The sequence below is a fragment of the Gallinula chloropus genome (genome assembly GCF_964237585.1).
Source record: "Gallinula chloropus genome assembly, chromosome: 30".
Classification (NCBI taxonomy): Eukaryota; Metazoa; Chordata; class Aves; order Gruiformes; family Rallidae; genus Gallinula; species Gallinula chloropus.
Window position 1 is genome coordinate 2,544,023 of NC_140115.1, and position 16,802 is coordinate 2,560,824.

Genomic DNA, 16,802 nt, shown 5'->3' on the forward strand with positions numbered 1-16,802 from the left:
CCCCTGGAGAAACCCATGGTGGAGCGGGTGTCCCCCCACAGCCCATGGACAAGGCCCAGACCCCCCCTGCAGCCCCTGGAGAGGCCCCACGCTGGAGCAGGGGGAGACAGACAGGAGATGCTGTGACCCGTGTTGGAGCAAGGCCCTGCCAGCACCTGCAGCCCATGGAGAGAGAGAGAGACACAGAGATGAGCAAGGGAGAGATCCAGATGGAGCAAGTTTGCTCGGGGGAGGCTGGTGACCCCATGAGAAAGGATTCATGTTGGAGAAGTTCATGAAGGACTGTCTGCTGTGGGTGGGACCCCATGGTGCAGCAGGGCAAGGGGTAGAGGAATGTCCCCCTCCGCTAAGGAGGAGAATATCTCATGTGGAACTAACCCAAACACCCATTTCCCCCAGTCCCTGCCCCTCCCTGTGCCACAATGGGGGGTAAGAAGGGAGTAAAATCCCAACTAAAGTGAAGTCTGCTGAGAAGGGAGGGTGGGGAGAGGGGCTTTAAGATCTCGTTGTACTTCTCATTGCCCGGCTCTGGTGTCACTCTGTGTGTAGTGTAATAAATTAGTGAGTTTTCTTTCCTTTATTCTGTGTTTTGTCCGTTTTCCTCTCACACTGATTGTGGAATGATTTCTCCTTGTCCTTATGTCAAGTCCTGAACCTCTCAATATCTATTTTCTCCCCTGTCCAACTGAAAAGGGGAGTGATAAAACAATTTGGATGGGCATTCGGCCTCCAGCAAGGGGTAACCTCCACAGGTATCTCATCCCATTTCTCATTTCTTTGACAAAACAACATCACCTGAAATAGAGTAGGATATTTCAAGGTCCCATTCTCAGGCTGTTTTCACCACTGACCAAGGGATGTTGGGGACACCATTCATTACAATAGCAGTTTATTTTACTCCCAGTCAGGGGCGTCCCTCCAGATTTACTCCAGTTCTTTAAGCTGCAGCCTAAGGGAGAGCAGAGAAAGACTTATATGGATGAAGCGAAACTTCCCTGTGTTAACAATACAGCATGTAGGAACAAACCCACCCTGCTGATAGGACTTAGGCAGAGCTTAAGCCAAGCAGAACTCACACTGCTTCCTGAAAAGCCTTGCTTTCCCCCCATTTCTGTCCCTGTGAAGTGGAAAACTATAGTTTATCAATACAACACCTTCCCCTGGGGCAAGCCCTCTGTGATCACAGGGCCGCTTTCAGTGCTGGTCCCCAGCCCAAAGGTCCCCTGAGAGACAAGGCTCAGGAGGACGAGGCCATCTTGTGGATTTCCTTGAAACAGCAGAATTTTGCCAGCCATGGAATTGGGGAGCAGCTACCCCAGGAGTAACTTCCTGGCTGTCCTTTCTACCCCAACCTTAGGTGTTCCCTCCCAGGAGTGGCGAGTGACGTGATTTGGGCGGAGAGGTGAATACGATCGACATGAGCCTGTGCCCCTTTGTTGGGATTTCATCATCTCAGGGTGTCAATTTGACAGCCAAGAGAACCAGCTTCCCTGGGCTGCTCTGTGGCCACCATCACCTCGTCTGTCAGGCGGGTCTCAGCGTTGCTCTGCAGTCGCTGTCCCTCCCTGCAGCTCTCCAGCACATGGGGCGTTTCAAAGATCAAACCAGAGCTCAGGAATTGGGGCAGTTGCCCATCAATGCTGGTTTTCACAGAATCACAGAATCATAGGGGTTGGAAGGGACCTTGGGAGACCATCGGGTCCAACCCCCCTCCCAAAGCAGGTTCCTTAGCAGATGTCACACAGGTTGGTGTCCAGATGGGGCTGGAATCTCTCCAGAGATGGAGACTCCACACCTCCTGGGCAGCCTGTCCCAGGGCTCCCTCACCCTCACTGGGAAGAAGTTCTTCTGCATATTGGTGCAGAATGTCCTGTGCTCCAATTTGTAGCCATTGCCCTTGTTCTGACTCCTCAGACCACAGAAAAGAGGCTGCTATTTCCCTCTGTGTCACACACTTGAAATATTTATAGCCATTAATAAGATCCCCTCTTCACCTTCTTTTCTCAAGGCTGAACAGCCCCCGTTCTTTCAGCCTTTCCTCATAGGGGAGATGCTCCAGTCCTTTAATCATTCTCATAGCCATCTGCTAGACTCTCTCCAGGAGATCCCTGTCTTTTTTATCCCAGGGAGCCCAGAACTGGACACAACACTCCAGGTGGGGCCTGACAGGGCAGAGTAGAGGCGGAGGATCACTTCCTTTGACCTGCTGGCAAGGCTTCTTTTGACGTTCACAGCAGAGTAGCAGGTGAAGGCATCACGTACTCTATCCTCTCTAGGCTCCTTCAAGGTGTCCCTGGAGCTCCAGACAACCAACTTGGAAAGACACTGAAGTTCTCACTGATGTTTCCTCCCTTGGTTGGGGAGAAATCCTTCTGTCCATAAGAGTTGTTTCTCCTGATCAAACCAGAGCTGGGCAGGAGAATCACCTTTCCTTGAGGAGGCAGGACCCCCAGGCAGGGATGGGGAGGGCACTCTTTCCCCCGTGGAGTGTAGGGGGTATGATACGTGACTCGAGAAACCTCATCCTTGCTTTGCAGCCCTGGGGCTGGAAGGGGGTGCAGCACTGGCCTATGGCTTCCACAAATCCACCAGTGCTGGGATTCCTCTTGTCCAGTTATGGTGGGCACAAAATAGGCACCTTCTGGTTGGGAGCTGCTGTCCCAGCTCCCATGGGAATTACTGGGGCTGGAGGCAAGTTGCCAGGATCCCCTTCCCCATGAGTGAAATTCATCTGATGGAAAGTGTGTGTCAGCCCCATTTTCCCACACCCAGAACTGAAGACCAGCTCTTTGGGAGCCCATGGGAGAGGCTTCTGCTCCTCACGCACACTTGGTAGTTTGAGAGAAAAATCCACCAGTTTAGTTTCCATGTTATAAACTTCTCCTAACTTCTCTCTATTACTTCTGCAACACTTTTCCATAGCTAGAGTCAGCAAATGTCCAACAGCAGCTCCATCAGACAGTTCTTCTTCCTGGCCTTTGCAGACACTACTTGGGAATTTCCAGGACTGGTACCGATAGCAGCAGAATAAATACTCACTTTCCCCTGTACCTGCATAACTGCCAGTCTGTCTCTTCATCTCCCTCATCACTGAGGTGTTTCCACCTCTCCTGATGATACGACTATGCCTAAGGACATCTTTGCAACAGACTAGCTGGACGTACGCACTTCGCTTTGCTCACAGGATTCCACCCCTTGTTGCTCTTTGGTCCATCAGATGCCACTCAGCTGTCTGGTTTATGCTTTCAGCTTCACAGAGTTGGAAAACATCTCATCTTTCAGAATTCTAATGAACTGTTCTGTCAGAAGTTCAGGGTGTTGATAAGTGACCTTTCTATGTATCTGATTCAAACTGTTCTGGGAGAGAATCTCCTCTGAAAGCTGACCCCCTTCACACGCTGCTTGGCCGTAGCAGGCAGCTGAGGAGAGAGATTTCATGGTTATTAAACTGGATCATGTGTAACTGCTGTTTGTTGTCAGAGAAATCTGTCTATGCCTGTGAGCACAGATGATGTGAGGAAAAGTGTTGGGAGTCCCAGGAGGCCAGTGAGGGAACTGCTGGGCTTGGGGGAGATCAAGGTTCACCAGACAGGGTTGGATCTCAAGAGACTGCCTTTCCTGCCTGTCCAGAACTCTTTAGGAGAACTCTGGGCCAGCATCCATTGTAAAATGCTGCTATAACATCTTCCATGGACTGAAAAATGACAGAAACATTATTTTTTATATGAAAAAGTCCTCCATTGTGAAATTACCTTCATTTTTTCATCACCCAACTGAAACCTCTCCAAGTACTTATACAAGTCTTAATTTTTGAAAGAAAATTACATTAATAGACATGCTTGTAAGGGCTTTCTGGATGTTAATGAGCCCCATGGTGTCTCTAGTAGAGTGCAGAGACCTCAGATACCAGGAGGACAGTGAAGAAACCTCTCCAGAAGTTCAAGTCAGGAGTAATGCCCAAAGTACCTTGAAGCACTAACAGGCCCCACTGGGAGTTATTACTGACAAAGCCTCCCCAGGGGCTCGTTTGAGCAGACAACTGGAGGCCATGAGGACAAACCCAGGCAAAGCACAGGCAGCTCTGATGCTGAGGACACCCTGGCTTGGTCTGATGAAGCAGAAATGCCAAGTGCTGACCCCCAGCCCCTGGGCAGGGAGATCCTGACCCTCACCTGTGTCTCAGGGCTCTTCTTTGGGATGTGGGGAGTGTGATGCCAAGGGAAGGACAGGGGTATGACACATGGTGATCTCCCCTTGGGTGGGTGCAAGGAGTCAGCCATACTCCATGGCCATGAGGACAATGTGTCTTCCCTGAGGCCCCTGTGGCAGGGCCAGCAGCAACAGCCAAGGGGGCAAAGACATATCAAGCCCTTTCAGCCTGTCTGGCACCCTTGGCCATCTGCACCACAGCCCGTGCCACACTGCCTCACGCCTGGGTATGTTTCCTTGTAGGCTGAAGGAACACAACATGCTTTTCCACCTCATTCCCACCCCACAATGTCCCTGCCTGTACTGCTGTCTCTCCGTCCTCAACAGCTGTTCCCACAAGCACAAATCCACCAGCTCATCCACACATCCACCCAGTGACTTCTTGCATCACAACACTATCCTCAAAATGATGTGTTTGCCTATCTTCTGGACCTGGTAATGACATTTCTTTACCCAGTGTTTCCACCAGCTGTCAACCCCTTCATCTACAGCATGAGGAACCAGGAGCTCAAGGATGCCGTGTGGAAACTGAGGACTGGGTATTTCTAAGCAGCAATAAACTGCTCATCCTCTTCTGCACAGAGCTGCCCATGTAACTCACGTTAGGACCAGCGCGTATTTAGTAGCTTTTCTAGTTGTTGTTTTTTTTCCTCCTAGTTTGTCTAATAGTAACACAGTTCACTTCCATCCATTCCTAATGCAGTATCTCTTGGTCTTTGTGACCCCGACACTTCACAATGACCTGCTATGGAAACACCAATGGACCCTCGATATCGACTGAGGTCGTCATAGACCTTAATTCCCAAACTGTTTCCACTTTGGTCTGGCAACAACAACAACAACAACAACAAAAAGAAGGGGTGTATATAAGCTGTGTAACATGCTCTCCTCCAATTATTTGGTCATTTTCAATAAGCATGGTGGCCACAATTCCAGTAATGACCTTTTAAAGCCAAATGGTCCATTCCCTTTGTACCTTAATTTGGATCTACAGGGAGTTCCAAAATAGATGGTGTTTTTTATCAGCCCAAAGGATGCTTAATTCAATTATTTGATTTTATTCCATTAATCCAAAGATTGCATCTCTGTGCTCCTACCTGATTCCTATAGTTACACTGAATGGTAACTTCCTGGTTGGTTATGCCAACCAGGTTATGCCACAAACCAAAGGGTTGGATTCCCTCCATATCTCAACTCCCATAAGATTGGTATTAGGCCAAAAGCTATCAAATTGGGTTTTATCACCAGTTTCATTGACCCATGACCAATTTAGCCATGGAGGGATGAGTCTTGCTCATCAGTGGTGTTGCTCAACATACACTGTAACATGCCACCTTCGACAGGAAGAGTGATTATAAGTTGAACAGTTAATGGTCGACACCCAGGGAAGATACAAGGATTTCCAGACCTGAAGGTCCAATCACACATACTACAACCCACAAAACCTCCATTGTCGTCCTTCTGATTAAGACAATATTCCCCCTTCTCTGGAACTGTGTTTTTCCATGGTTTTGTTTCCTCATTCCAATAGAATTTGTCAGGTTAAAAGCATTGGGCACCTGCTGGCCTAAAGTTATAAATCCATTTTGCCACCCCAGGCTGAAGAGGGGGGCACAAAAGTTTCCCCAGATATTAAAGGTGTTGAGAATGGTCGACCAAAACAATGTTTGTGATAGTCTGCTAAACGTCCTATAAATATTAACAAAGCAGTTATTAACTAAACTATACAGACAATTAACAGCTTCATCTATTCCTTCAAGCAGGTGTCAGAGATTCCATCTGGAAAGGAAAGAAGAAAGAAAAATGGACTTGGTTTGTTTTAAGGAACCGGAATTAGATTGTTATTAGAAGGATGGAATAATCCACTTTGTATTGACTTTGTGTTCCTTCCCATGGGCATCTTTTGCTTTCCAAGCGTATTTGTTGAGGGGCTCAGCCAGTACGAGGGGAACGGTCCCAATGGTCGGCATTTCTACCAAGACTGTCAGAACAGCAGAGAAAACTGGCTTTTCTGGGGTGCTGGGAGTGTGGGGGTTTGAGTTTAAAGCTAGGGGTTTGGGACAAAAGGCATTGAGTCAGGACATTCATTTCTTCCCCAGCAATCATTGACTTGGGGAACTGCATCCCAGAGTCGTTCTGCCCAGTGTGGCTTGTGAGCTTTTAAAAACCCTTTCAAAAGCCCATTAGTTCTCCCCACTATCCCATTAGCTTGGGGGTAATATGGGGTGTGAAATATCCACCTGCCTCCTCCTTCCTTGGCCCACTCCTGCCCCTTGGCAGCAGTGAAATGACTGCCCTGGTCTGAATGAACAGACTGGGGGTTGGCAGAAAGTGAAACCAATTGGTCAGGGCCCGCCCTGGGTGTTCTCCTGCTGCTCCTGGAAATGCCTGGGCTGGGACTAGGCCAGGAATGATTTCCACTCCCACTAATACTCTTGTTTCCCCTCCGCCTTCCCAAGGGCTCCAATAGAGTCGATTTGCCAGGCCTCCCACAGGGTCTTTTTCTCTCTCAGATGGAGGGGGGTCTCTTCCATGGGGTGCCGCTCTAACCGCAGGCAGCATTGTTCACAGGCCCAGAGCCAGGTGGGGCAAGCTTCCCAGTGACAGGCCACCCCCTGGCATGTGCCTCCCTGTGGGAATCCTTGGATCCTGCCTGGCCACGTTTCACATGCAGCCATTCCAGGAGCCTGTCCCAATGTCCTCTGAGCTGGTCCTCTTTCTGCAGAGGGGCAATGCTGGCCAGTTCCTCTGAGCTGAGGGAGCTGGGCCTCGTTAGCTTGGAGAAGAGGAGACTGAGGGGTGACCATGTTCATGTTTATAATTATGTAAAGGGTGAGAGTAGGGAGGATGGAGCCAGGCTCTTCTCAGTGATGGGCAGTGATAGGACGAAGGACAACAGGTGCAATCTGGAGCAGAGGAAGTTCCATGTGAACGTCAGGAGAAACTCTTTCACTGTGAGGGTGCCAGAGCCCTGGGACAGACTGCCCAGAGAGGTTGTGGAGTCTCCTTCTCTGGAGACATTCACACCCACCTGGATGTGTTCCTGTGTGGTTTAGTCCAGATGATCCTGCTCTGGCAGGGGGGTAGGACTAGATGACCTTTTGAGGTCCCTTCCAACTCCTAACTTTATGTGATTCCTTGACCTTGGATCTCCCTGCTCATCTCTTGGAGCACCTCTGGCCCCTCAGGTTTTACCGGGTGTTGGTGTTTGAACACCTCCTTCTTTGCCTCCTCCCCCATTAATTCCCATGGGAGGTGGGACCAGAAGCTCCAAGAAAGCAGGTGCCTCTTTAGTGCCCACTGGAACTGAGGCAAGAGGAATCCCAGCTTCGGTGGGTTGGAGGCAGCCATGGGACAGAGCTGTGTCCCTTTAAAGCCCCAGGGCTGAAAAGCAGGGCTGAAGTGCCTCGAGTCACTTCCCATACTCCTTACCCTCCCCAAGGAGAAAGAGTCCCCTTCCTCTCCTTGCCTGGGTGTCCTTTCATGGGGAGACAAGGAAACGTGATTCTTCTGCCCAGCTCTGGTTTGATCAGGAGAAAGGACTCTGCTGGACACAAGGATTTCTCCCCAGTCAAGAGAGGGAATGTCAGTGAGAACTTCCTGACAGAAGTCCCAGAGCTCAAGGAACACCTTGAAGGAGCCCAGAAGGGATGGAGTATGTGACGTCTTCACCTGCTCCTCTGCTGAGCTGGGCTGGACTCCTGGGACAGTAGGAGCTCATGAAACATTGCGGCGCTGCAGAGAGACAGCTCTGCCCAGGAGCAGCTCCTCTGCCAAGCTCACAGCACTGGGGACACTGCCTGTAGGCACCGAGAGGAGACCTGTGAGGCTGAGAGAGTTGATAGATGCTGAGAGCTCTCTGGAGGAGAAATCTCCACAGCACTCTGCCTGGTATGTCTGTGGGTGCAGGGCAATGCAGGTTCTGTTCCTGGAGGGATCTCCTAAAGCTGAGACATAGGACAGTGTGTGGGGTCTGTCAGGGGGACAGGTTCTCTATAGGACCAGAAAGTGCTGCCTGGAAGGGATGCCCTTGTGCCCTATCAGAGGGCCAGGGCAGGACAGCTGTCTTCTCCTGGGCATGGCTGCAGAGGTGTGAAGCAGCGTGTGCACCCAGGGCTGTTCTTGTGAGCAGGATCCCTGCAGGGATAGAGACAGCAGCTGTGAGTTGAAGGAGTGACCCATGGAAGGACAGTGTATGGTCCTTCTGGCACAGGAGAATGCTGTGTGGGTCATCATTGCTCCCAGCTCACGCTGATCCTTGAGAAATTCCAAAGAGAATATTTTTCCTGCCAGACAGAGTCTTTGCTTTGACTTTTCCTCTCCTGTGGGCTGTGCTGAGTGTGGTAGATGAGAACTTATTTCTCCCCTCAAGAATATGCAGTGAAATCTTGTTTCTCATGAAGATGTTGGAGCCTGGGCTGAGCCCTGCACACACAGAGGTTCCCTGGGACAGTGCCCTGATGCCAGGAAGGGTCTGGAGAACAGAGCTGAGCGTAGGGCAGGTTGGATGAGGTCTGTGAGCACAAAGCTGGAGGTGACATGGGCAAAGAGCAGCAGCTTAGGGACAACTCCAGGTCTTTGTGAGCAGGGTGTCTGCATCCCAGGGACTGTGTCCTGGGGCAGGGACTCTGCTGCTGCCAGTGTCAGCACTCAGCCTGACTGCTGGGCTTCCATCAGCACCACAGCCAGAAGCTGTGGGTGGCAAGTGTGACCCATGGAAGGACAGTGTAGGGTCCTTCTGCTGTCAAAGTGTGCTGCATGGGCCAGGTTTGCTCCCACCTCTAGCTGATCCCTGGGAACTTCCCAGGGACTTTTTAAGAACACCAAGGATGCATTTTCCACTCCAGGTAAAGAGACTTTGCTTTGAATTTTCTGCTATTATGGACTGTGTGGGAAGTGGGAGCTGAGCTATTCCTGATAACTTTGCAGCAGGCAGTGCAAACTCATTGGTCATTAGGACTTGTCAGGGTATTTCAGGAACCCTGCACACACAGAGGTTCCCTGGGGCAGTGCCCTAATGCCAGGAGGGGTCTGCAGAGCAGAGCTGAGCACAGGGCAGGTTGGATGAGGTCTGTGAGCACAAAGCTGGAGGTGACATGGGAAAAGAGAAGCAGCTTCAGGGACAGTTCCAGGCAGCAGAGACGTTGGCAGGGAGCGAGAAGGGGCTGCTCCCAGAAATGCCCTGGCAGTGGGGATTTGGTACCTCCCTGACATCCCCCACAGTGCAGACACTTTCCCACAGTGATCCCCTGGTTTCTGCCACCCAGCACAGACTCTGAGCCCAGAGTTCCAGGGTTTCAGGCTGAGCCTTCTCACTGGCAGCCCAACCCATGGCGAGGAGAAACCCCTGAGTGCCTGTCTGTCTGTCCCTGTCCTTCCAGCCTGGGCTGGAGCATTTCTCCCTGTTTCCACTCCTGTCCTTGCTGCCTTTCTCCCCCCGTGGCAGTGCCGCTCATCGCCTGGGCATGGGCAGCTGCAATGAGCCCTGTGAGTGGGGAGCTGAGATGCTCCTTGGGTAGGATGAGACCGCAGGAGGGCTTTGGAGCTCTGCCCTGTGAGACTGGATTCCTCAGCTCTCTGTGGGGTCCAGTTTCTTCTGTGGGGAACAGCAGGGTGTGATCACAGAGCCCCCCCACAGGGCAACTGAGAGCAGGGCTGATGGACAGAGCAGCTCTCCCCACTCTGCCCTCAGGGGAAGGTTTCACTGGCACTGCAGCAGCAATGTCAGGGAGCTCTGACAGCAGAAACACTCCTCAGGTACAGGCAGGAGAAAACCCAAGCTCCAAAGCTCTGCTCTGCCCTTGGGTGAAACTGGAGTGACAGTGCTGAAAATTTCATTCCTATCCATAGGGGATTTAGTCAGAGATAACAACATCCTTCTATTTCCTTACTGCTGCAAGGCAGGACTGAGTTCTGAAATTCCTAGAGCTAACTCTCCTCCAGCTGGTACCTTGTTTGATCCAACACAAAACAGAATTTTCAAAAGGGACCTGCCGAAAGTCCTCCTGAATACAGAGAGAATTCCCTATTAATTGGAAGAGGTTTTCCTTACATCATTTTCTGGCTCTTCCAGTGTCCTCCTTTTGAAATTCTAATCGTACAGCAATTACTCCCAAATAAATCTATGTGGGATGAATAATATTTCTGGCCTGAAACCCCCCCAGGTAGTCCACACGCAGCCCTGGCAACCTTGGGGCCAAGAGCATTCTTAGCAAAGGGAATGGTCCTAACTGTGCCTGACCTCATTTTTGTGCTCTGCCAGAGTCCAACTTCAAATCTCCAAAATGTACAGCAATATTTCCTAAACAAAACATGGGGGGATGTAAGATATTCCTGACCTAAACCTCCCCTGTAGCCCAGCAGCTGCACCAGTAACCTTGGGGATCAGGTTTTACCCTTCCAAGGGAACAGTCCTAACATTGCCTGACATCATTTTCAGGTTATATCTGCGTCCACCTTCCAAAGTGATAAACATCCAGTGATTGTTCCAAAAAAACTGTAAAGGCTGTAAGATGTTATTGGCCTGAAACCTCCCAGGATAGCCCACTAGCAGAGCAGGTTACCTTCTGTCTCAGGGCATTCCTAACCTCGGGAGTGGTCCTAATATTGACTGACATCTTTCTCTGGCTCTACCAGCATCCACCTTCAACATTGCTAAATGTCCAGCAATAGCTCCCAAACAAAAGGGGCGAGGCCCTAAAGAGGTTCCTGGCCTGAAACCTCCCTAGGTAACCCACTAGCAGCATGAGTGACCTTATGGCTCAGGACATTCCCAGCTAAGGTAATGATCCTAAGAGTGCCTGACGTCATTACACGGCTCAACAGTCCTCCACCTTCAAAACAGACAAAGTGCACTACTACTAGCTCCAAAACAAAAGGTGTGAGGGATGAAAGAAGTTCCTGGCCTGTAACCTCATGAGGGAGCACACAAGAAGACCCAGTAACCTTGGGGCTCAGGTCTGTCCTAGACAAGAGAAGAGTCCTAAAAGTGTCTGAGATCATTTTTTGGCTCTACCAGCATCCACCTGTGAACATGCTAAACATCCAGCAATGTCCCCCAAACAAAAGATGTGAGGGCTGAAAGATATTCCTGGCCTGTAACCTCCCTATGTAGAGTACAAACAGGACCACTAATTTTGGGACTCAGGGCTTTTACTTCCAAGGGATTGGTCCTAACAGTTCCTGACTTCATTTTCAGGCTTTACCAGAAACAGCCTTCAAATATGCTAAACATCCACCAATTCTACTGAAAATAAAGGTGCAGGGGCTGAAAGATGTTCCTGGCATGAAACCTCCTCAGGAATTAGATGAGAAGCACCAGTAACTTTGGGGCTCAGCGTGTTCCTTCCCAAGGGAACAATCCTAACAATGCCGAATGTCATTAAGAGAAATTGCAAGAGTTTTTCCTCCAAGAAGATTTCCCTAATTTCTCACTGTGCCTTTTCCTTCTTGGACAGGTCTCCACACTTGATGGTAGCAGGTGTCCAACAGCAGCAGCTTCATCAGCCAGTTCCTCCTCCTGCCCTTAGCAGACACACGGGAGCTGCAGCTCCTGCACTTCTGCCTCTTCCTGGGCATCTACCTGGCTGCTCTCCTGGGCAACGGCCTCACCATCATCACCATAGTCCATGACCACCACCTCCACACCCCCATGTACTTCTTCCTCCTCAACCTCTCTGTTCTTGACCTTGGCTGCATCTCCACGACAGTTCCCAAATCCACGGCCAATTCCTTGTGGGACACCAGGGCCATTTCCTACACAGGATGTGTGGCTCAAGAGTTTTTCTTTTTATTTTTGATCGTCACAGAGCACTTTCTTCTCACTGTCATGGCCTATGACCGCTACGTTGCCATCTGCCACCCCCTGCACTACGGGACCCTCCTGGGCAGCAGAACTTGTGTCCTCATGGCAGCAGCTGCCTGGGGCAGTGGGTTTCTCAATTCTGTGCTGCACACAGCCAATACGTTTTCCCTCCCCCTCTGCCATGGCAATGCTGTTGACCAGTTCTTCTGTGAAATCCCCCAGATCCTCAAGATCTCCTGTTCAGATGCCTACCTCAGGGAAACTGGACTCATTGTGGTCAGTGCCAGCTTAGTTTTCGGGTGTTTTGTGTTCATTGTGGTGTCTTATGTGCAGATCTTCAGGGCTGTGCTGAGGATCCCCTCGCAGCAGGGACAGCACAAAGCCTTTTCCACCTGCCTCCCTCACCTGACCGTGGTCTCCTTGTTTGTCAGCACTGCTCTGTTTGCCAACCTGAAGCCTCACTCCATCTCCTTCCTATTTCTGGATCTGGTAGTGACATTTCTATACTCAGTGGTTCCACCAGCAGTGAACCCCCTCATCTACAGCATGAGGAACCAGGAGCTCAAGGATGCTGTGTGGAAACTAATGACTGGATGTTTCTAAGCAGGAATAAACTGCTCATATTCTTCTGCATATGACTGGCCATGGAACTCACGTTAGGACAAAACTGATTTAGTAGGGGTTTTGTTGTTGGTTTCTTTTTTATTCTGTTTTGTCTAAACCATAATAACATGGTCCACATTTATCCCATTCCAAATTAAATATCTTCTGATCTTGTGTGACCCAGATACTGCCTAATGATGAGCTGTGCTTGCTTTGCATCATGTCTGCCTGCAAGGGGCACATTTATTTATTTATTTATTACTTATATTTGAAAACATTTTTCTTAAGCTGAATCACTTGACTACTTTGGATTTTCCAGGATTGGTACTGATGGTAGTCGAAGAAATACTCACCTTCCCCTGTACCTGCATTGCTGCTAGTCTGTCTCTTTCATTTCCCTCATCATTCAGGTGTTTCCACCTCCCCTAAGATGTCCATGTCTAAGGACATCTTTTCAGCAGACTAGGTGGATGTATGAACTTCACTTTGCTCACAGTTTTCCACCTCAGCTTGCTCTTTGGTCATTCAGATGCCACTTGGCTGTCTGATCTCTGCTTTGACCTTCAGAAGTCTAATGAACTGCTCTGTTATGTCCTGGTTTCGACCAGGATAGAGTTAACTTTCTTTCCAGCAGCCAGTGGAATGCAGCATTTGGGAGTTGGGATGGGAGCTGTGCTTATAGCACTCTGATGTTTCTGGTTGTTGCCAAGCAATCAATGACTTTTCAGTTGTTCATATTTCCCTGCTTACGAGAAGGGACTGGACACAGCCAGGACAGGTGATCCAAACTGGCCAAAAAGGGGATTCCATTCAATTGTGTCATGCTCAGCATAAATGGGAAATTGGAGGGGGAAGGAGGAGGCAGCTCCAGGATGCAGGGTTTTGGGGGCGGTCCATTTTTGGGATGGCTCTGAGCTGTATGTTCTGAGCTGTGCAGTTGGGTGAGAAATCACACTGTGTATCACCAGATTTGTATATTTTATTACAAAGCCCTGTTGTTGTTTCTCTCTCTCTGCTGTTGCAGCAAACTGTCCTTCTCCCAATCCTTGAGGTTATGGATTCATTGGTTTTTCTTCTCTCTCCCTTTCCCCCCCTCAATTCCTCCCTCCCCAATCCTTCTTAAAGAAGAAGTGGCTGCGTGCTGCCCGACTTTCAGCTGGGGCAAAACCACTGTATGTCAGAAGTTCAGTCTGTCAATAGCTAAGGTTATGGGACTGCTGGTGTGCTACCTGCGGAGCTTTCATGCCAGGAACACCTTTTCATTTAAAAAGTTTGAAGGTGGATCCTGGTAGAGACAGAAAATTATGTCAAGGAATACTTGGGTTGTTCCCCTTGTAGGAATCTGCAGCTTCCTGTCCACTCCCTGGGAAGGCTTCAGGCCAGGAACATCTTTCATCCTTCGCACCTTTTGCTTGGGATGTACTGCTGGACATTTAACAGGTTGGAAGGTGGGCGCTGGTATAGCCAGAAAGTATAGCACCATATTACTGCCCTAAACCTCCCCTTTCCCTTCCCAATTGCTCCCATATCCACCCCAAGAACCCCACTATGGGAATGGCAGGATGGTGTCGGCTCTGGATCAGGCATTATGGCCTAACAGCCAAACCACTCTATGAAGCCCAGGAGTCTCCCCCTTTTATGTGTAATAGACACTAACAAAAGGCTTTTTGGAAACTTAAACTAACCTTGATGACAGCACCAACCTTGGGATTACCAAACTTAACTGAAGACTTCCAATTGTTTGTCCACAAATGGCAACATCTTGCTTTGGGAGTTCTGACCCAGAGAATGGGAAGCTGGAAAACACCAGTGGGATACTTTTCCAAGCAAGTGGACTCAGTAAGCAAACGATGAGCCTCTTGCCTACAAGCAGTGGCAAGAACCATCACAGTCTATGTCCAACATAGTGGTCACAGTGTTGGAACAAAAGGGGACACATTGATTATCCCCTAGCAGGATGTTGAAATACCAGGCAATTCTTACAGAACAAAATGATGTAACCTTGAAAACAACTAACCTTGTGAATCCTGCAGTTTTCTTGGGTGCTGCACGGGAGGAAGAACAACCTAAACATGACTGTATTGTGACCATTGAACATACATACTCCAGGTGAGAGGATTTGAAGGGCATTCCTGATGAAGATGCTGGATGGGAGTTGTTTAATGATGGCACAACTTTGTTCAGAAAGGAACTTGACACGTCGGATATGCGGCAACCACTGAGAACACGGTGATAGAAGCAAACACATTACCCAATAGAGCTGCTGCACAGACAGCAAACCGACTGCATTGACAATAGTGCTGGAACTGAGTAAAGGAAATAAAGTAAATACATGGACAGACTCAAAATATGCCTTTGGAGCAGTTTATGTCCATGGAACCCTGTGGAAAGAACAAGGACTGTTGTCCTCCCAGGGGGCAAATATTAAGCATCAAAAGGAAATTTTACAGTTCTTGTTGGTGGTTCAAGAACAGGTCCAAGTAGCAATCCTGCCCTGTAAAACACATCAAACTGAAAACATACAAATAGCAAAAAAATAAAAATTCAGAAGGATGGGGGACAACTCTCAAGAGTCAGGTAATACTGCCTCCCTTAATGATGAGAGAAATATTATGAACAAGACATCAGGAGTGTCACTGGGGTGCAAAAGCCCTAGTGAAGTTTTTCAAAGGCCACATAGTGTCAGTGTGAATGTTAGAAAGGGACAAATCAGCAACAGCAAAGGGTGAGGTGTGTTTAAAGAAACAATCCAGTAGTACAAAAGAAAATTCCAATGGGTGAGTTAAAAACCAGAGAGGAACTGGGAGACTATTGGCAAATTAATTCTTTCGTTACATAAATGTAACGGCTGTAAGGATGTTTTGGTTGGGGTGAATACTTTTTATGGATGGCTGGAAACCTTTCCCTGTCACACAAATCGAGCTAAGGAAACAGTTAATTGCCTCCTACAGGAGATTATTCCTAGAACTGGAATGCCTTTTGGGATATCATCTGACAGAGGACCACATTTTTGTGGCCACAGTGGTGCAGAACAAGTGCAAAATCCAAGGAATGTCCTGGGTTTTGCATGCCTCCTGAAGACCACAGCCTAGTGGGACAGTGGAAAAGATGAATCAAATTAGCAAATCTGTCAGGAAGCCAAATTGAAAGGGCCTCAGGCACTTCCACTGGCATTGTTATGCGTAAAACCCTGGAGTGAAGTGTCAGTGAGTCCTGATGAGATAATGTGTGGAAAGCCATGTGAAACTCCCAATCCCAATGTGCATATGACAGAAAAACAAGATGTCTGTAATTATTTGCTTTCTCTTGGACTAGCTCTAGCCAGACTCCACAGAGTGTAGTGGTGCAGAATCAACCCCTGACACTGCAGAATCTGATACACAGATTTCAACCTGAATATGAGGTCTATATAAATACCTGGAATGAAAAACCTCTACATGGAAAGTAGAACGGACCCTACCAGCTATTGTTAACCACCTCTACTGCAATCAAGATTGTCTCTGGGCTTGGATCCACTACACCAGAGTGAAGAAGGCAACACCCACTAGCTGGAGAATGCTTGGAAATCCAGAGACTTTAAAAGTTAACTTGGAAACATGATTAACAAATCTGTTCTTCTCTTTGCTCTGCAGTCTGTGAAGGTTTAAACATGAATGAAAGAAAAAACATCGCCAAACCCAGCACAGGTAACTAATAGTACTCAGAGACAAACCTGTAACTTGGCAAGTAAAAGCAGGTGAACAAGCTTAGATAAGAAAATAAATACAAATCAAATATCAATAGCAGGTAAAACTAAAAAAAATATAATTAGATTAAAGTTGCAAATTGGCAAAACATACCACAAATGAATTCAGGATGGTTTACACTATGCTCAATGGGAAGAAAACTCCCTTTAAAGGAAATAAAAATTTGCATTTGGCACAAGTGAAAAGATCCACCATCATGTGACCATTTGACATTCAATGAAGACAAAATTTGAGTATGTGAAAGCATTGAGTATAGTTATCAATACATTCAAAGGGGAAGTGTCACAGTCACCCTAATAAAACAGCTTCACTTCTATGTTATTTTGGTTTTACTGTAGGACTCAATTTTGATTTTAGAGGAGCTAGAGCAGCTGTGAGAATATAAGGAAAGAAAGAAAAAAAAACCAAAACCCACTCCAACATGATTGTTGAAATATTGT

The 16,802-nt window shown here is 48.4% G+C and overlaps 1 protein-coding gene across 1 annotated transcript; it reads left to right on the top strand.

The window, feature by feature from the left end:
* Positions 1-5,126: 5,126 nt before the first annotated feature.
* Positions 5,127-12,616, top strand: LOC311202491 (olfactory receptor 14A16-like; the record flags this gene model as incomplete). The annotated part of the gene is made up of 2 exons (XM_084277076.1): positions 5,127-5,144; positions 11,690-12,616. The coding sequence occupies 2 exons, from the start codon at positions 5,127-5,129 to the stop codon at positions 12,614-12,616; spliced, it is 945 nt and encodes a 314-aa protein (XP_084133202.1).
* Positions 12,617-16,802: the final 4,186 nt, after the last annotated feature.